At 44.1% G+C, this 20,516-nt stretch overlaps 1 protein-coding gene across 1 annotated transcript in view; it reads right to left on the bottom strand.

The window, feature by feature from the left end:
- Nucleotides 1–20,516, bottom strand: part of LRIG1 (leucine rich repeats and immunoglobulin like domains 1) — a 129,187-nt gene that overhangs the window by 14,513 nt on the left and 94,158 nt on the right. The window contains exons 7-12 of the mRNA XM_060271328.1: nt 19,758–19,901; nt 17,737–17,880; nt 15,386–15,466; nt 6,330–6,401; nt 2,812–2,883; nt 1,135–1,298 (exon numbers count right to left, since the gene is read on the bottom strand). Coding sequence (XP_060127311.1) covers nt 1,135–1,298; nt 2,812–2,883; nt 6,330–6,401; nt 15,386–15,466; nt 17,737–17,880; nt 19,758–19,901 — 677 coding nt within the window. The remainder of the gene's footprint in view (nt 1–1,134; nt 1,299–2,811; nt 2,884–6,329; nt 6,402–15,385; nt 15,467–17,736; nt 17,881–19,757; nt 19,902–20,516) is intronic.

The raw sequence follows: 20,516 nt of genomic DNA on the forward strand, positions 1-20,516 counted from the left end.
TTCATGGCTTGGTTTCCTAATCCAAGTGCTGCTGCTTTCATCAACAGAGAGTGCCCTTAACTTCATGCAGTAAACAAGGTGGGGCCACAGCCATTGGTTGCTATGGGTGGGAAGAACTGTAGCATTATCTGAGCTGCTGCCTATGGATTTCCTAATCAGCTTTTAATACACGCACAGCTGGAGGATGAGATCATCCAAGCAGATGAGATGTTCCTGTGTTCTGAGCAGGTGTCTGTATATTTGCGCCTATCTGATTGCAGAGTACAATATGGACATACTCCAACAAGGATGATGAATGGGGCTTTCAACAAGAGCGGAGAGATCCTCCTGGAGCTGCTATTCGCCACGCAAAGCTAGCAATGCCCCAACAAATCGCGACAGCTTGAATTCTACATCAATAAACAGGGGGGGGGGGAATTTCGGGGAGAACCCATGACCTGTTCAGTTTAAGAGGAGGAAAGTATGAACATTGAACTGTGACTTTGGCCGTGGCTCTACACTTTTAAACTATTCCATTTTAAAAGATTTTATTTAAAAAAAAACCAAAGCATGTGTGTATTCAGCTGTTCTCTATTTGCCATGCTGGTTCACAATCTTTCCCTGAAGTAGCAGCAGCAGCAGCAGCAGCAATGAAAAGGCTCAGAGAATGACTATTCAGGAGAAAAGTGTTAACACAACATCAGCTAGCTTGAGTGAACATTCCTCCTACAGGCACACTGAAGGTCTACTTGTGCTGCTGTAAGGGTGGGTGGAATGAAGGTAGTGCAAAATAATAATTCCTAAAGCTGAAGAGCCAAGATGAAAATCCTATGCCCAGGCAATCGCTGTCCCATGAAAACAAGATTGAAATGGAGTCGCTCTCTATCGCTTCTACCAAAAACTTCCCCATGTCTTATTAATGCCTCCCCCCCCCTTTGGGAATTGCTGCTCCAGATACATACTGCCACACACTGCCAATTTAAGTGCAGTTCTGATATAAAACCAGCTCTGCCCAGTGAAGAATTAAAATCCTATGTATGCTCTACTCCACTGCAAACAGAAGAACAAGTTGGCCACAAAATATACAAACATTCCTGCGTCAGGGCTTGCCCTCCACAGCAACCTCAAGATTACCGAGCTATGGCTAAGACTTACCACACACAAAACTTTCTGCAGCCACATCGAAAATGCTTCTGCCCTTTAATGACTCTGGGTGGGCGCAGGTAGCTTCCACAAACGGCTGCAGTTCCCTGTTGGTTAACCACTGCGGCAACCATTTCAGCTGACAATCGCACAGGAAGCTCTCGCTGTTTATGCGGCTAGAGGGAAGCAAACAAAATGCAAAAGGGGGGAAAAAAAGTCTCCTGTGAAACTTGAAAGGGAATTTTAACGCGAACGGCAACCCAGATACTGACAAAGGAAATAATAATGGATGCTAATAGGGCAGCCTTCCCACCTTATATATATACACTGATCCCAAAGAAATCCCAGGCAATAGAATGGCAGAGAGTGTCCGCTGGTGGTGTAGTAGACAAAACGTTGGCCTTGAGTTGGGCATTCAGGGTGAAGAGCAGGGGAATAATATATGAGACATTAATCTGACCCCAGCACATGATCTTTATAAAATAGCTGCTTGCCTGGTCACCCAGGGTGAGTATTAATTCCCCACAGGTGAACAACTCTTTTTTAAACCGGAGAAGGAATTGTTATTTGTTTCTTTCAGGTCATCCTGTGCCGCAAATGCACACGTTAGTATACGTGAACTAGGGGGAAAAGGATAATAGCTTTTAACTTGCTTGCTAGCCCTCTATGAGAGGCAATACATCTATCTGTGTAAGGCAGATATACCATCTGTCTTAATAGAGAGTAAGCACACTGTAAATGTCCTTTGTGGGGAGGGAGGATGCTATCTAAGACACTGTCCATCACCACATCTTGTGGTTGCAAATTCTGTAAGCTATGTTGCTTCTTTTCAGGTCTAGGGACATGGCTACTGCTATTTCATCAAATGGAAGCAAGCAATTGCCGCTTACACATCCAGAATATCATGATGAGCGCCTCTCTAAACTATGTTTTAAGTGAAATGACATCTAATGGAAAAGTTTTTGGTTGGTACAATTCAGAAGATCTTGGACAGGTGCAAGCACACACACACACACACACACACACACACACACACACACACATACACACACACCACATGTTCACCTGGAAAGTGAGCTAATAAATTTAGATCCTGGACAACTAATATTGTTTGAACATATGGTAGAGCATAAAGCAGCGTATTAACATTGGAAGGGGCGGAGCCGGTTTGGAGATTATCATGAGACAGGATGTTTGGCAATGTACTAAACAAGATCCCACTGATGCAGCTGAAGTGTTAGATCTGCTAACGTAATTTTCCCATCCCCGAGAATAAGTGGGCACATGGATCAAATTCGAAACCTGCTTATCACTGAAATGCCAGCATACCCGAAATGTAGTTATAAAAGGAGAGACTGGTTTGCCACCAGAAATTAAGTAAGTCATTGAGTGCTCCGTAAGGCTAGAGAAAAGGAGCCTAGATTTCCTGAACGGAGATGGATAAGGGCACAGATGCAGCCCAATGAAAGGACTGCTGAGAAGATCCTGTTACACTCGTTACTGAATGTGAGACGAGTCTCTGACATCTGCTCTAGCATAAAAATAGCTTGTGGGGGTGCCAAGTGGAAAGCAGCAATAGTGGGAGTGTAGTTGGGGAAGGGGAGAGCAGCCGCGGGGGGAGGGGAGCGTGTCGCAACAATGGCCCAAAGACTACAGGATAAATCTTAACAAGCCCCCCCCATTACTTACAGCTCCTTCAGGTTCTTCAACTTAGCAAATGCATCCTCCTGAACAGAACGTATTGCATTATTTCCAAGGTTCCTACAGAAAATAAAGCATTAAAAGAAACCAATACACATAAGTGTTAATAGTTTTTTTACTCCACCAGATTTCATGTCAGTTAACTTCCTGTCAAATGGTTTATAGGTTTGCATTCCTTCATAATATTTCTACCCCTACTAATCAGAGGCTGTGTATAAATCAGGCAAGTGAACAACAAGTAAACAATGATTTATCATGACAGGAATGAGGGGCTCTGAGCTATGGACTCTCCCACCCCCACCCCTCCTGCCTGGCCATGATGAGATCTGAGGTTTTTGCTTCTGTTTATGATTAAGTGCGGTTTAGCATTACATCTAAACCATGGTTTGTTGAAATGAGCCAACGTGATACATGACACAAAGATTAAACACAGTTTGTTGGGTTCAGACGTAATGCTAAACTGTGCTTAATTAAAAAAAGGGAAGCAAACATTTCCAATATCCATCTTATGGCTGTACCAGAAAAAGTGGGAGTGTGCAATGTCTGACTGTGGCTAATTCAAATCAGTGGCTTAGTGGCTATGTCTGTGAATAATACTAAACTCTGAGGATTATCCACTGTGAGTCTAAGGATCATGCCCCCTCCTCCTCTAGCATGGCTGAGAGGAGTTCAGAAGCTCTCTTTTCCATTTTAGACTAACTGCAACTTGCCACGGCACCTAAACCCAACAAACTATGGTAAGTCTTAACTTTGGAAACAAAACAACTTCAAGCCATAGCGTATGAAGCAGTCTTGCTTTCACTAAAAATAGTTAAGTGTTTGGGGACTGGACATAATGCTATACAGTTGTACCTTGGAAGTTGAACGCCTTGCGAGACAAATGTTTTGGCTCCCGAATGCCGCAAACCCAGAAATGATTGTTACAGTTTGCAAACGTTCTTTGGAACCCGAACGTCCGTTGCAGCTTCCGATTGGCTGCAGGAGCTTCCTGCAGCCAATCAGAAACCGCGGCTTGGTTCCCGAACGTTTTGGAAGTCGAATGGACTCCCGGAATGGATTCTGTTCGACGTCTGAGGGACGACTGTATACTAATTGCTATAATTAGTGTAACAGTATAGATCTTCCCATGGCCATGCTAAAGGAGCGGAAGAAAGGAGTGTGTGAACTGAAGGCCACTTTGCCCTTAACTGAACTAATCACAATGTTAATGAGTTCTTGTGGATAGTTGTTTTAAATGTGTGCAATCGTGTTGTTCCTGAGTCGTAAGTGTTCATTAAAACAGCTGGCATCTGTAAGATGTCTTTAAGATTTTATCTGACCAATGGTTGAAAAGCTACATTTAAGATAAGAAGCTTATGTGGCCATCTAAAACTCTCCTTATTTGAAGAAGAACCCCGATGGATCTAACTTCTGACGAGGTGTGGGGATAAGAAAAGGAAGAGCTTCTTCCAGTGCATCCCCCCTCCCACCCAAAAAATCCAGCATCAGCTCAAAGAAACAGAGTGCTTGCCATTTTCAGTAAGAAAACCAGCTCTGTTGATGCCCGATGAAAGAAATCTTAATTTCACCATGACCTTTAGCGGCTGACTATTATGGTTATGCTGGGTTCTTCTCACTGTATGGTTTGTACCTGCTTTGAATAAACACTGTGAAGGGAACTGATGTTTTAAATGTTACTAATATGATGAGTTGCATCCAAAAGATTCCGTGCAGATATGAAACTCTCTCCATTTTCCTCTCCCTGCAGCACCCTGTGCATCTTCAAAATTTGGCCTCAAAAATCTCTCTCTGCCTGTGCAACATTGGATTTCATTCTATATTTTAATGATGTGCAAGATACATAGTTTGCACACAGCTTTGGGAGGCATTTTTTGCCCGAAAAGTAGTATGCAAGTCCATAAAACAATATATTTTAGCATCTGAATAAAAATAGTAATTCTGCCACAAAGGGACACGGGGTTTTGTTTTGTTTTTGGCACGATCCAGCTGACTTTAGGTGTAGCTCCTGTGCAGAGAAGATTCCTACTGTCTCTGTAGCAGGGATGGGGAGCCTGCGACTATCCAGCTGTCGGACTCCAACTCCCATCCATCCCAGTCAGCATGGCCCATGGTCAGGAACGATGGCAGCTGGAGTCCGGCAACATCTATCTGCCCTTTGTCTTTAGAAGACAAAACTATTTTTGTGCTTCTCACCCAACCTTAGACACATTCTCTTTTGTGCATAAGTGAACTAAAATAGTAATGGCCACTTGCAATATTTCTAAGTACAATAGCACCTCGGGTTACGCTACCCTCGGGTAACGTAAACTTCAGGTTGCGAAAGTGGCAAACCCGGAAGTGTTTTGCCACACGTGCATGCGCAGAAGCAGTCTACCACCACACGCGCATGCGTATGACAATGATCCTCAGGTTGCAAAAAAAAAACCCTCAGGATCCGGCCAGACCTCCGGAACGGATCCCATTCGCAACTGGAGGCAACACTGTACCTGCATTAAATAGCAAGTATATATTTTATTTATTTATTTATTAAAAAATCTGCTGGCCAATTAACTGGGAACATTTTGGCTTTTTTTAAAATTCAAACGACTTATTGCAAATTTGTCATGTTCCCAATGCCAGGAAAGGGAGAGGAAGGGAAGACAAAAATATGGGGTGGGGGCTGAACTTTTGAAACATTTCAAGCCTACAATATGGCAATGTAAGGATCCATTATGCAGACATGGAGGCAATGCAGAAGAACATGCCGCCCAGTCAGCATTACCAACTGATACTGCTTGCCATATTGAGAGTCCATTTCAAACAGAGAGAGGTTACCTGCCAAAGCAAAAGCAACACACACATGCACCCATAGCTGCCAAGTTCTCCCTTTTTTTAAGGGAAATCCCCTTATGCTGAATAGGCTTCCTCGCGAGAAAAGGGAAAACTTGGCAGCTATGCATGCACCATTTCCTTACTGCCGGTTGCCTTACAGCTTGCTTGGCTTGACTAGCAAAATAAACGGAGAGGGACTCCTGTGGAACTTGTTCCCCCCACTCCCTCTTGCATTTTAAACACAGAGACCCAGGTGGAGAGGAAGAACGGAGCGAAGGATACTACCCCAGGACATTAGCAAAGGCAAAACCGAGCGTGAGAGCAAAGGGAATAAGAAGATTTCCCAGTAGGTTAGGATTTTTGCTGTGCCTCTCGTCTGAATAAATAAGATATACTCCATTGTGCGTTGTTGTTGTTTTTTTTAAAAAATAAAAAATAAAATAATAGCATGCAAATTGGCCATGTGTTCTATAACTTTCTTCCTGGCAGGGAGGAGAAGAAGGAAAAAGAGTCAACGTTGGAGCTGACTTATAATGAGAAGGAAGCAGCTGGCTCTCACAAACGGACTGGCTTCTCAGCTTACAAAGATGCTATTAAATTGCTCGCAGGCCTCTCCAGCAGCCACTTCTGGCAGGCTTCCCTTCTCCCACCCAGCCACTTCTCTTCAAAACTGCAAAGCATTGTGGGTTACTCACAGGTGTTCCAGGGCCTCCAAGCCTGAGAATGCCTCCTTGGCCACAGACTTGATCTTGTTTCCAAACAGAGTTCTGCAGTTTCAAAACACCCAGCGATAGATAAGCAGTTTGGGGAGGTGGGGGGGGGAGGGAGGGAGGGAGGAAGAGAGAGAGAGAGAAGAGAAAAAAAGAAAATGAAAAGACCCCAATTAGCGTGGCTCTATCTGATGAAACATCCCCATGTAAGGCACTGGAAATACGATCTGTGCAGATTAAGGAAGCCGAAGTATGTGTACTCTCTCTCCCCCTTTCCCTGAAATTAAATACTTTTATCTTTATTAGAACTTAATAGTGATGATAGCTTTACACGGGGCACGCTGTGCTGAATTAAGAAACGCAGGTTCGCTCGGGTTGCTGGGGAAAGGGGAGTCAGAATATGAGTTGACCTTCAGTTATCAGAAAGAAAACGGTTTAAACGAGACACTGGACTCGCCTCATTTCACTCCTGATCTTTTCGCAGCTGGTAATAAATGACTCGCAATAGAGACCCATATAATCCTGTGACTTCCTTGCCACACATCAGGTGCCCAGGGGTGGGGAGAAGCCCTGAGAGCCTTCGGAAGAAACAGCTAAAACCATCACAGCGGATTTAGGTGATGCTCCAAGGGACAAGGTATCTTTGTCCTGCACACGCCCCCCCCTCACCCCTCAAGAGACTATTTATTATGCACCTAAAACAAACTAGGCACTTTAGAGCATTAAAAGATATAAGGTGTCTTAGAACAATGCCCGCTGCCTAATAAAGCCCTTTGTTTTAGGTTTTTTTTATTTATTTAACAAAATGTACTATACCTTTTAATTGCCAGTAAAATCTCTAAGCAGTTGATATAAGAGCTCCTTCTATGCTTCCCATCGGATGGTAAATAACTGACCCTAACCATTCCACATGCTTTTCCCCCATGAAGAACTGCATGCAGTAATTAGGTATTTTAATTAAAGAGGTAAAGGTAAAGGTACCCCTGACCGTTAGGTCCAGTCGCGGACGACTCTGGGGTTGCGGCGCTCATCTCGCTCTATAGGCCGAGGAGCCGGCGTTTGTCCGCAGACAGCTTCCGGGGCATGTGGCAAACATGACTAAGCCGCTTCTGGCGAACCAGAGCAGCGCACGGAAACACCGTTTACCTTCCCGCCGTAGCGGTACCTATTTATCTACTTGCACTTGACGTGCTTTCGAACTGCTAGGTTGGCAGGAGCTGGGACCGAGCAATGGGAGCTCACCACGTTGCTGCCAACCTTCTGATCGGCAAGCCCTAGGCTCTGTGGTTTGGACCACAGTGCCACCTGCGTTAAAGAGGGGACACCTCAATTTGTTTGGCAGCTGAATATGGATTTCTGTGACCACATGACACACAATGTGTTTTTAGGTAGATCATTTCTCCCCCGCTTTATCCCTATTAATTTGTTTCCAAATGAATGCACTTGAGCCTGTGACTGAGGCAGGGTGGGAGCCTGCACTTTTTTATGCATATAGAAAACTCATTTCTGGCTCAACCTTCTTTATTTCTGGCTACCTGAGTCCAGGCCAAAGAGCCATGATGACCGAAAGGCTTGGTATTGCTAGCTTCTGCCATTCAAAACATTGAGTCTTTATATCCCCAAATCCATGTGACTTGGCAAGCCACAGTCCCATCATGTGGGTTTAGTTTTTAGCCTTCTAACTCTCTGCAATATGCTGCTGCCACATCCTCAACCATCCTCTGCAGCATGAGAACTAGCAGGTCTACTTTAAAAGTAAAAGTAAAAGCTACTCAAGTTACATTAAGTTCCAAGAAAAAGTGTTTGCTGCTCTGTTCCACCCTCCTCGTACATACAGAAATGCAGTATGGTGGCATTAGAACTGGCATGGTCATGAAATCAAATCTGGATTCCCACAATCTGGGAAACACTTTAGGGACTTTCTTATGTTGCTTGGTGTCTTAATACCGTAGCTGGGACTAAATTGGCACAGAGGTATCCTGTTATTTATATCTGATTTCTAGCGTTTTCCTTGGGTTGTTTTTTTAATGCAATGTAGCCTCATCCTGATTCCTGATGACAGAAGAGATTAAAATTCTACAATAAATCAACTCAGGAGTATTATATGATGAGTCCTGGAATGTTGATTGCATTTTCACTAAGAGTATCGTGGTAACTCTCTACCCTGAATAAAGATGTGATGAAGCATGGCAGAATGCCCAAGAATATGGAAGACTATGGGAGTCAGGAAGACACCCCACCTTGTGAATCTATGACTGGAGCAATGGATAGATTCTGGGATAGGAATTCACCTGTGGGTAAACGGAGAAGATCAAAGCTGTCTTCTTTAGATATGCTGCTCTGTCTTGCTAGATTTCTCACACAGTATTCTTAGTTACAGGTAGGTAGCCGTGTTGGTCTGACGTAGTCGAAACAAATAATAATAATAATAAATTCATTCCAGTAGCACCTTAAGAGACCAACTAAGTTTGTCATGGCTATGAGCTTTCGTGTGCATGCACACTTCTTCAGATACACTGAAACAGAAGTCACCAGACCCTTATGTATAGTGAGTATTACTCAGAAGGGTGGTGGGAATGGGTGATTGGCTGATAGGAGTGGTAAACCTGTTGACAACTGTTAACGACTGCAATTGGTCTTGCAGGAAAAAGCAAGGGGTGAGATGGCTAAAGATAGCTTCATCATGTACTGTATAATGAGATAGGAATTCAATTCAGTCCAGGTCTCTCCATGGTTTTAAGCTTGGTAATGAGTTGCAATTCAGCAACTTCTCTTTCCTGTTACAGGTAGGTAGCCGTGTTGGTCTGATGTGGTTGAAACAAAATAAAAAAAATTCCTTCCAGCAGCACCTTAAAGACCAACTAAGTTTTTATTTTGGTATGAACTTTCGTGTGCATGCACACTTCTTCAGACACACTGAAATAGAAGTCCCCAGACGCTTATATGTAGAGAAAGGGTGGGGAGGGGGGTATCACTCAGAAGGGTGGTGGAAATGGGTGATTGACTGACTGATAGCTGTTGACGACTGTAAACGACTGCAAATGGTCTTGCATGAAAAAGCAAGGGGTGAGGTGGCTGAAGATCACTTTATCATGTATAATGAGTTAAGAATCCAGTGTCTCTGTTCAAACCAGGTCTCTCCATGGTTTTAAGCTTGGTGATAAGTTGCAATTCAGCAACTTCTCTTTCCAGTCTATTTCTGAAATTCTTTTGTAGTAAGACAGCTACTTTGAGATCTTGTATAGAATGTCCTGGGAGATTGAAGTGTTCTCCTACTGGTTTATCAGCCTTGTGATTCCTGATGTCAGATTTATGTCCATTTATCCTTTGGCGTAGGGTTTGGCCTGTTTGTCCAATATAGAGAGCTGAAGGGCACTGTTGGCTAAATTTCTCACACAGAATTCTTAGTTGCTCATATTCAGAACCTTAATATGTAATGCTTCTGGCATTACTTTAACAAGGCCAGTATCTAGAAGTGGTGAGCAAACAGGTGGGAAAGGTTATGCAGCTCTCTTATTTCGGAACAAAACTGCACATCTGGCAATGTCCTTAAAACTGGAGACAACAGGCTGAATCCAAACGGAGGGTGGAATTCAATGTTGTGCAGTTAAGATTGTTCCACTGGGCAAGCAGAAATGCTTGTGCCAATGATGCAATCTCCCATCTCCTCTCCCTGTGTGTTCCATGCCCTCCTTAAACCCGTTCTAGGGGTTCCTCCAACCCTCCAGAACGGATTTAGGTGGCATGGGGGAAGAGACACGAGTAGACCTCATTCCGTGGATGCAACCACTTAGTTGAATTCCACCCCATGTGCCTAGCTTGGAACAGATGTGAGAGAAAGTTACCCTACTAAAGATCTTCCAGTCTGTAAAACAGAGACCCCACTGTTGGAACGGATTCCGGAAATAAAACATTGGGCAGTGTCACCTCATAGCAATTCAGTTTCCATAAGCAAACTGCATGTGGGCAGACAGCTCTACCTGGACAAACTAAACATGTGGTGCTACTTGCAAATGGCCTGTCGTTTCCAGAGCTGGGAACAGCGGGTGTAATTATCTTTGTTGTTTATGTAAGCGACTCACACATGTGGCCACTTCCACAAAGAACACACCCTACAACTTTCAGGTATGCCTCTCCTGGCACATTGCTTCTTCTCAGCCACACCTAGCCAAAGCTAGTGGATCAGATGAGGAGTTGGCAAACAGTACGTAGGAAACGGCATCTTGCCTGCATGAACTAACTATCCCACGTATGCCAACCCAAGCCTTGTCATTGCTTCAGCTCCCATGCTTCTTCTTGGTTTAGTCCTTAAAATTATTATTATTATTATTATTATTATTATTATTATTATTATTAATACCCCGCCCATCTGGCTGGGCTTCCCCCACCACTCTGAGTGGCTTCCAACAAAGATTAAAATACATTAAAATATCACAGATTAAAAACTTCCCTAAACAGGGCTGCCTTTAGGTGTTTTCTAAATGTCAAGTAGTTGTTTATCTCCTTGACCTCTGATGGGAGGACGTTCCACAGGGCAGGGGCCACTACCGAAAAGGCCCTCGGCGCTGGATCTCAGCATTTGGGTAAAAGCAGCATTTGGGTAAAAAGCTCATACGTCTGTTCTCCAAGACAGGTATGTACGCTATACGTACCCCAGTACAGTGGTACCTCTACTTACGAATAACTCTACTTAGAATGTTTCTAGTTACGAACGGAGCTCCGTCTGCCAACTTGGATGCGGTTTAGATAGGATTTTTTAATTGCCATGGTTTCCCTCAACGGAGCCCTGGGAACTGCAGAGGTGTGAGAAAGCCAAAATTCTGACCAGAGTATTCTGAGCACTTCCCCCCCCCCCGAGTATTTCCAGGAGTTCCTTAACAGGCAGCTCTATCATTGAGGACTGTAAAGGGAACCAATGCCCCTTTTCAAGCCATTATGGTAGCCTGAATAATTAGACTGCCCTCTGTCTCTTTTTGTAATATATGGACCAATCGCCTGACATTGTATAAAGCAGCTTCCTAGTTGGACAAGTCCTTCCCACGTAGCTGACCTATTTTCTGCCAGCCCTGGATTTCAAGCTTTAATTCTGGTTGCATGTTGGCTGCTTGCTAGCTGCTGCTACTGCTGCTTCTTCCCATCCCTGCTCCAGAAAAGTAAACACAATAGCTATCTCATGGGAAAGAAGGAAACTAGTCCACATAGCCGACTATGTGGAAAGGACTCTGTTGCCTGGCTGCAGTCCAAACAGAAACGTGGTAGTCCAAAGCATTATGTGACTCGACTCAGACTCCCCTCCTTCGCTCTCAAGCTTGAACTTTATGCAAGGCTTTCTCTGAACTTGGCTGAGACCCTACTGCACAGCCCTATGTGGCCTACCGTAGCTGAGAAGTTAGACCACATCCTCAGCCCAATACCAGATAAATGGAAGCTTGTTTTAGTTCCTCTGTGATGGCCACCTCCATGAGCCTGCCTTTTTATTGAGGTCATTGTCCAAGGAACAGTAGCCGATTACCAGGGACAGGGCCTTCTCAGTGGTGGCACCCAAGCTGTAGAACAGTTTCCTGAGAGATATTCACTTTTCACCATTCAGTTTGGCTCCCAAGTAAAAAAATCTCTTATCTGGGGGACTTTTAAATGACCGGTAATTGAAGGTTCTTCTGCTCTCCTTCAGAGTTTTCAATCGTTTGGATTTTAGTTCTTTCACTGTGTTTGTAGCATTATTTTAAATTGTTTTTAATGAAAAACAAGATTTGCATTTCTTCTGTTTGTTTTGGCCCGCTTTTCACTTGCCTTCTATTAAGGAGAGAGGTGGGTATTTTGAATACAAGGTCTCCATAATCAGTAGGGGTGAGAAGAATTGTTGCTCACGCTTCTTCCAAGGCACTGTTGTAATGCAGGGCCTGCTCCCCCCCGCCCCCAGTGTGAAGGGCCTCATCCATAATGCAGGGAAGGCTAGCAACTTGGCCTGCCCCTTTCTCCCCGTTTAACACCTCCGATATGCTGAACAAGGCACTGCAGGGCTCATTGAGAAACCCTTTCAGAAGCTTATCCACAACAGATCAAAAGGGGAGCAGCTTTTAAAGCAATCTCCAAAGTGCTGAGGTAATTATTAATTCATTCGAAGGTCTCCTCCTAAGTGTCTGCCCACCCCCACCCCACGCCTCCCCCTTATGCTAATCTATTTGGTCGACAGTTTAAACACAAAACCCTGCCTGATGGAAAAATAACGCTTATCATATAATGTACCCAAGTTAATCTTTGATGACTTTTTAATGAATAGCTGCAAATAACCCACCAATAATCTAACAATTACGGTCTAAAATAAGTAGTGAGCCAAAGAGTGTGTGCGTGTTTCTTAAACTATACCACTTGACACCACGGACTACTCTGGGCTGCTGACAATTCACTGAAATCTTAAAATACTGCACATACACCAAAATGGAGGGGGCGAGAAGAAGTAGGGTATTAATATGATTTTGCTGGCATGGCCACATAATTAGGCTACGGGCTATGTATTTTCCCAGAGAAGGAGAAAATGCCAGAGTCCGTTTATGGAGTTGGCAAAATCTGGGTTCTGTGGCCTTTTGTGGTTGCTTGGCAACTGTTTTAAAGGGTTCCAACTACTTCCAATTTGAAGTGAGGGAAGAAAGTCACACACACACACCCCTTTCAGCAATGGCAATACTTATTTCTAACCAAGTGTGCCAAGCTGTAGACTGTTCCAATGGAGTCTAAACGCTCTGAAATAGGAAGCTGGGAGCTAGTTCACCAACCACCTGAGGCCCAGCTGATAGGTTGCCTCCGCAAGCCTCCCTTGCTTGCATGCAGGATGCGTGTAATATTGAGAGGCCAATACTTAGCTTATCTGATCCCTTCGTTTTCTAATCCCGACAAAGTCCTCTCGGTTCACTGCCTGGCCTTGGGTGAAACTCAACCTGTCCAGCCTCTTGCCACAGGCCCATCCTGCAACCATTTCAGAAGCTACTTCCTGCCACCTGGTTCCTACCTACACAGGTAAAACGGAACCATCGTTTCGGAGTCTCCATGTTGTCCTGGGGATGTGCAGCTTTAAGAAGCACCGGAGCCTTACTCTGTTGCTACAGTACTATTCAAGAATCTTCCTATAAACTGGCCCATTGCCTGCCTACTCCTTAGCTGGAATAATGGGTTAAACAGTGGGAGTGATCCCTCTTCTCGCACTCTTTACCATCCTTATGTTACTTTTTGGGGGGGGGGGAGAAAGTTGTTGTTTTTGTTTGTTACTATGGCATGGTTTTGTTTTGTTTTATATTGTAAGCCACCCTGTGATCCTCAGATGAAGGGAGGTATATAAATTTAATAAAATAATAATAATTAACAATAATCTCAACACAAAGGAGAGGCTTGTGGCTTGCCCTGGATTCGGAATTGCAACATGAAAAAAATGAAAGAGAAAACTATTACGTGTTGAGATTTCCACTGGCAAGCATGGGTGGAGTTGATACTGAATTTCACCATATCCTATGCTTTGCTGTGGTGACATGGGCAGGGCAGTCATCAACACAGAGGTATTTGGTTTTTTTTAATCCCACCTACCCTAAAACTATTGGGACGTGGGTGGCGCTGTGGTCTAAACCACTGAGCCTAGGGTTTGCCGATCAGAAGGTCGGTGGTTTGAATCCCTGTGATGGGGTGAGCTCCCATTGTTTGGTCCCAGCTCCTGCCAACCTAGCAGTTCGAAAGCACATCAAAGTGCAAGTAGATAAATAGGTACCGCTCCAGCGGGAAGGTAAACAGCATTTCTGTGCGCTGCTATGGTTCAGCAGAAGCGGCTTAGTCATGGTGGCCATGACCCGGAAGCTGTACACTGGCTCCCTCGGCCAATAAAATGAGATGAGTGCCGCAACCCCTGAGTTGTTCACGACTGGACCTAACGGGCAGGGGTCCCTTTACCTTTACCCTAAAACTAAAAGGAGGGAAATGCTTTACACTGGAGCTGGTGTAAAGTCAATGAGGGCATGGCCATAGAAGGGAGGAGCACAATTGTATCATGTCCTAAACCTTTAAAGCCCTAAACGGCCTCGGTCCAGTATACCTGAAGGAGCGTCTCCTCCACCATCGTTCTGCCCCGACACTGAGGTCCAGCGCCGAGGGCCTTCTGACTGTTCCCTCGTTCCACCCTGTGGAATGCCCTCCCACCAGAGGTCAAAGAGAACAACAATTACCAGACCTTTAGAAGGCATCTCATGGCAGCCCTGTTTAGGGAAGTTTTTAATGTTTGATGGATTTCTGTATTTTGATATTTTGTTGGAAGCCGCCCAGAGTGGCTGGGGGAACCCGGCCAGATGGGCGGGGTATAAATAAATTATTATTATTATTATTATTATTATTATTATTATTATTATTATTATTATAAACCTCTTCAATCTATACTGCGTACTGCAGAGGATGCAACATAAGGATGCATCTCCCATGTGCTGCCATGTTCCACTTACAACTGCACCCATTTCAACAGTACAGGGCAGCTATACAGCCTGAAGTGATCCACTCCAAAACTTCTGTTAAACCCTATAGCCTCTTTACTAATGGATCTCAAGTGTAGTGTTGTGCCTACAGTCTACAATTCAAGTACAATCCAAGAACACCAAAAACAGAATTTCCACGAAGTCTACTGCATTCTCAGGTTTGTTAGCACACTGGCAGATGCTGAACAGCAGGAAATTAGAAATTCCATAAGAGTATAAAGAGATATTGGGTTTTCTAACCAATTTACAGTTCAAGGTTGATATGAATAAAAGAACGGCGTGCAATTCTAAGAATCCCAAAATCATTCAGAGAAACGAAACCGTTACTAAGACATATGCTGCACAATGAAAACATTTAATGAGCACCCAGGAACTACCGGTACATGCAACACGATTATCAACAGATTCTTCCCCTTCTCCCCTTCCAGTGCTAAAAGATATGCTATGTTGTGTTCAGCACAAGAAGAAAAAAGGACTGTACAAAAACCACCCTTTACAAAAAAAAACCCCCAAAACAAAACATCTTAAGACACTCACAGCATGCTTAAGTTTTCCAGCCCTTTAAAGGCCCCGCTGATGTCTTCTATTGTGCCTGAAATCTCGTTATGTTCCAGATCCCTGGAGAGAAGACGACAAAAGAAAACCCGCAATCAATTTTGCAGTTTGTGAGCAAAATGTTAAAAGAGCCTAAGGGTAACCTTTAGGAAGAGTTTACCAAAGGGTTCTTCTTTTGTCCCGAAGGCATAAGGCTTTTATCAGGACGGCCCAGTACTTGCAGAAAAAGCAAAAATTAACCTTAACTGAATAGGTCTAGCCTCTTCCATACTGTTTTATTTAATAATAATTTTAAAAATCCAAAGTGAAGCTGCTTCTTCCTGTCTCTCTGTGCCTGAAATAGATTTTGGTTTCTCTTCTTCTGGTGCCCAAGTTGGGTTTTTCTTTTCTTTTTTTGCTGTCAGAGCAACAAAGGACTGGGGCTTTATTCCAAATCAGACAAAAATTAGGAAGAGAACAATCAAAGCCACAATCACTGTGCCAGAACTGGCACGGAGATTGCATCCCAAGCATCAGGGTGTTTGCTGGGTGTGTCAACACAGATGTGGCTACTGGAAAGAATTCTGTGCAGATAGAAGCCAAAAGAATAAATAAATGATGTAATCAACACACCTGGCTAGCGTATAAACAGTGGTGAAACAGTGAGAGGGAAAGAAGCAGCGCCTCAGCAAATATGGCAACGTCTTTTTAAAAAGTTCACACAGTGAGAAGACCAGGTTACATCAGCACAATTAGCAGCAAACTTTTATTTCTTTGAGCCACACTATCTTTGGTTCTACACATGCCACAAAGGCAGTTTTACTCCAATCAAGTGTCCTCCCTATTCCCTCTACTTCTCTTTTTGCAAATTTATCTTTGGAGGAGTGGGAAAAGACGCACTCTCGTAATGGCATATTGGCTAAGGACATTTTGGGAACCTTGCACATGAGTGAGATTTCTACAGCAAACTTTTTTAGTTAGCTAGTTGGTTGGTTGGTTGGTTGACCTCTACATTGCATTTTCTATAAAAGGGGGGAGAGAGAAAAGACATAGCTTGTTGCTATGCTGGTTCTTCCAAAAGAACCTGAAATGTCTTTTAATGCCAAGGGATGAAAAGTTTTTTTTGGGGGGGGGGGAGACGCGTACTTTCACACACAAAGTATAGGGATTCAGTATTCCAGCCCAGTTTTCCTTGCATTCAACTTTGCTTTCTCCCAGCCCCTGTTGCCAATTTCCTATTCTTTCTGGCTGGCTGGCCCTGAATGCACACTGCCTTGTTAATCATTCTGCTGTGAGGTCCCTGGGCCTGACCTCTATTTGAATAGCTTCGCATTTCAGCAGTTTCACACCCACCAAAGGCTTGTCAACAATAGGCCGTAATTAAAGCATGCCCAGCTCTTTTTCACCAGGTGCAGGACCCAATGGGCCTTCTTCTTGATTCAATTAGAACTTGCTCTCCCACCCTAGCTTTCTCTCTGGGCAGTGGACACAAAAGGCGACCCACGAATTAGCTGCAATCCAAAACAGCTCTCTCTTTTTTATGCTTTGGGAAAGCCTTTCGTCCTTTTTGGTGCCAGCTGCTTAGGAGAAGGGCCTTTCTGAAAGCATGCATGGGACCAAAAAGTGGTTCTCGGAAAAGGCAAAGGAACATAAAGCGCTTCCTCCCTCTGTCCAATAAAAGGAATAAATGGCTGCACAGCGCGGTAGCTAAGGAGGGAAGTTCTTGCTTCCTTTCAAACAAGCCAGTGCCTCAACAAAGCTTAGAATATACCGGTAATAATAATAGCAGCAGCAACAACGAGCGTTGTTCATTTGTCTCAAATAAAATGTGTGTGTTTCCTTTTGAAAAAAAAAGAAAATTAATCCCATAGATGCTGGCCACAGTGCAAAACCATGCCAGAAAACTGGCACTAAGGATTTCATGACACTGGGGGGATTAATAATTATGCATGCATAATCACAAGGCATTAAAAGCCAAGATAAATTGTGGGAAAGAAGCAGCCACAGCATTGCTAGCTCCTATATATTCCAGCTGAGAATGAAGTATTCCATCAAAGACAGTACAGTAGTAGCGTAACAGGGTGGTTTTGTTTTTTTAGTCACACTAAGCATGGGAAACTGGAAAGGGGACCCTTGCTCTCAGGCAGGAAAGCTGTACCAGAGACAAGTAATCTCCCATGCTACACCAAGCGGGCTTCAGATCAATGGCAATCCTCACTATTTATGCCATGGGCTTTGTGTCTTACTGAAACAGAAAAGAAGAAAAAGGACGCAAGCAAATATGAGGAGCAGTCCCTTTTGTTGCCCCAGGGGCCGATCTAACGGGACAGAAAAGGTAAAACTGAAACACGTACAGGAGTCGCAAGCTTTTGAGTCCTTTGAACGCTCCCTCGGCAATGTGACTGATGTAGTTGTGGCTCAGCTGAAGTATCTGCAGGCCCGCCAGGTCTGCCAAGCTCCCCTCATCCAGCCTGGTTAGGTTGTTAAACGACAAGGACCTGAAAACAAGAAACAGAATATCAGTGTTAAGTTCTCATTTGTTTCTTTCCCACAGGCTTCACTCTGCTTCGCAGCATCTCTGTTCCGACAAGAATGGTTATGTAAAGCATATCATCAACACTGCGGGGGAAAGGGTCCAAACTACCTCAAACAGGCAAAATGTATCGCAATAGGGTCTTCCTTGGGGGTGGCCCCACAAGTACAGAAATCAATCTGTTCTGTGGTGAAGCAGGCTCTCTTGTAGCCTCGAAGAGCTACATTTTCACTTGGGCCTTGGATGTATAATATAAGCTAGGGCCATACACTGGTGCTGCAAACAATGAGTCCAACTGAGTTTTACTGCTAGTCTTAAGGCTTTCCTTAAGCAGGAGGGGACCTTTACATTTTGAGAGCAACATCTCATTTCTACAAAGCGACATAAGAAGCATTTTTTTTTTATTTTCATGAGCACGCTGTTATTTTGGAGTGTATTATTAATAATAATAATAATAATCTTGTCTACTTCTAGATCTCTGCATTTCTCTTGCCAGATTTGCCCCTCGCCACCAATGGCGTGAAAAAGAAGAAAAGGCGTCTTGGGTGTGCATGAAAGTTAACAGCATATGCCAAAGCCTAAGTCAAAACAGACACATTTCTAAGTACTCAGAGTGTCATTCCTTGGCAAATAAGCTGCCGGTCTTTTGTAAGCATGAGCAAAGGCAGCAGTGGCGCAACGAAGAACACTGGAAGAAATTCAGGAGAGATTAATGGCTTTCGAGAAGGCATGGGACAACATACATTTGGTTCCTAAAGAGGCTGGAGTGTTGAATTATGAAGAAATGGCAGCCAGTCAAAATTATTTCTTCACCTGCGATGAAAGAATGTTTCAAAGGGTGGGCAGGGGGGGGGGGAGCGAGAAAAAGAAATCCAATGCCAACAGGTAATGCTAAGCTTGATATTTTTTTTGGGGGGGGGGTGTCCCTTCCCTTTGATATTCTGCATAGGTGTTTCCTGTTCCAACTGGCAGAGGCATGTTTCCTTCCTGACGTCATCTGGAGATAGCCAAGAGCAAACTTCAGAATATCACTTCAGAATATCCACCATTATAGCTGTAGCCAACTGGAAAGATGCATGTCCCTAGCACACATTCTAACACTGCTTTCTCCACTCCTTCTGCATATTTGAAATGCAGCAAGAGCAGGCAATTGCCAGAGCAGTGGAGCAGGTTCCTAAACTAGAGGGAGATTTATTTAAAATATTTATATACTGCCTTTTTATCCAAAATTTCAAGGCGGTAGAAAAAAGGGGGGTCAAGCAAAACCATTTTTTAAAAAAATAATCAGCAGCCAATGAAAATTAAAAGAAAGAGAGTTTAAAATACTTAAGGTGGTTTTTGTCTGGCAACTCAAGGACAGCAAAATTGGTGCCGGGCATACCACCTTGTAGAAAGCATGTCACACCATAAAGACATTTTCCTTTGCTGAAACAGCTATCATTTCTGATGGAGGGAATATATGGAGAAAGGCATCCGTTGATGATCTTCGAGTGCAAGCAGGATGGCATGGAAGACGGAGACCCTTCACCTTCTTGGGTCCCAAACCATTTGGCACCAGCCCTTTGAACTGGGCCCAGAAATGAACAGGCAGCCAGTGAACTTCTTTCAAAACTGGCGAGACATGTGCGTGAGCAAGTGCCAGTTAAAATTATGGCTGCTGCCCGCATTCTGAAGTTTCAGAAATGTTTTCACAGGCAGCCCTACACATATAGCACACTGCAGGAATCCAAACAGGACATTATGAGAGCATGGACAAAACGTGCCAGGCATCGGGTGCTTTTGCCCATTAATAGCTACTTTCACTGTCGCCCGTTAGCAACTTCAGCAGGAGAGAAGACTCACAGTTCGCTCAGCTTCTGGCAGAAGCGCCATCCAGCCGGGTTGATATGGGAAATCAAGTTGTTACGGAGATGGAAATGCTGGAGAGACCCAAGTCCATACAGGGAGCCGCTGTTCACTTCTGTGAGGGCGTTGTACTCCAGATTCCTGGAAACACGGCCAGTTTAAACATATTACACACCAGTTCACATCTCACATACATGTACTTAAAGAAACAAAAAACAACCCATGTACAAAATGCCACATTTATTTCAAAAAGATGGCTCTTAATCCCCACCACCACTCCGCCAGCCCACAATACCTCTTAAGACCAAGAAAGTGGCACCGTGGTCTTCCCCAAAGCCAGCTGCCAACTTTAGCGTGCCATTATTTGGGTTTGGTCCTGGAAGTACAGTAATCTCCCATTAATGCCCTCCTTTCTAAGCTAATAGCTCAATCGCAGGCAGGTGCATTCAGAAGTAAGTTTCACTGTGTTCAATGGGCATGCATGCATAAGCTTGTGGCTTTAGAGTAAAAGTCATAGAATCATAGAATCTTACAAGTTGGAAGGGACCCAAGGGTCCTCTAGTCCAACTCCCTGGAACGCGGGAATCTCAGCTAAAGGATCCATGACAGATGGCCATTCAACCTCTGCTTAAAAACCTCCAAGGAAGAAGAGCCCACCACCTCCCGAGGGAGTCTGTTCCACTGCTGAGCAGCTCTTAATGTCAGAAAGTTGTTCCTGAATCTCCTTTCTCGCAACTTGAAGCCATTGGTTTGAGT

This window comes from Zootoca vivipara, chromosome 2 (assembly GCF_963506605.1).
Source record: "Zootoca vivipara chromosome 2, rZooViv1.1, whole genome shotgun sequence".
NCBI lineage: Eukaryota > Metazoa > Chordata > Lepidosauria > Squamata > Lacertidae > Zootoca > Zootoca vivipara.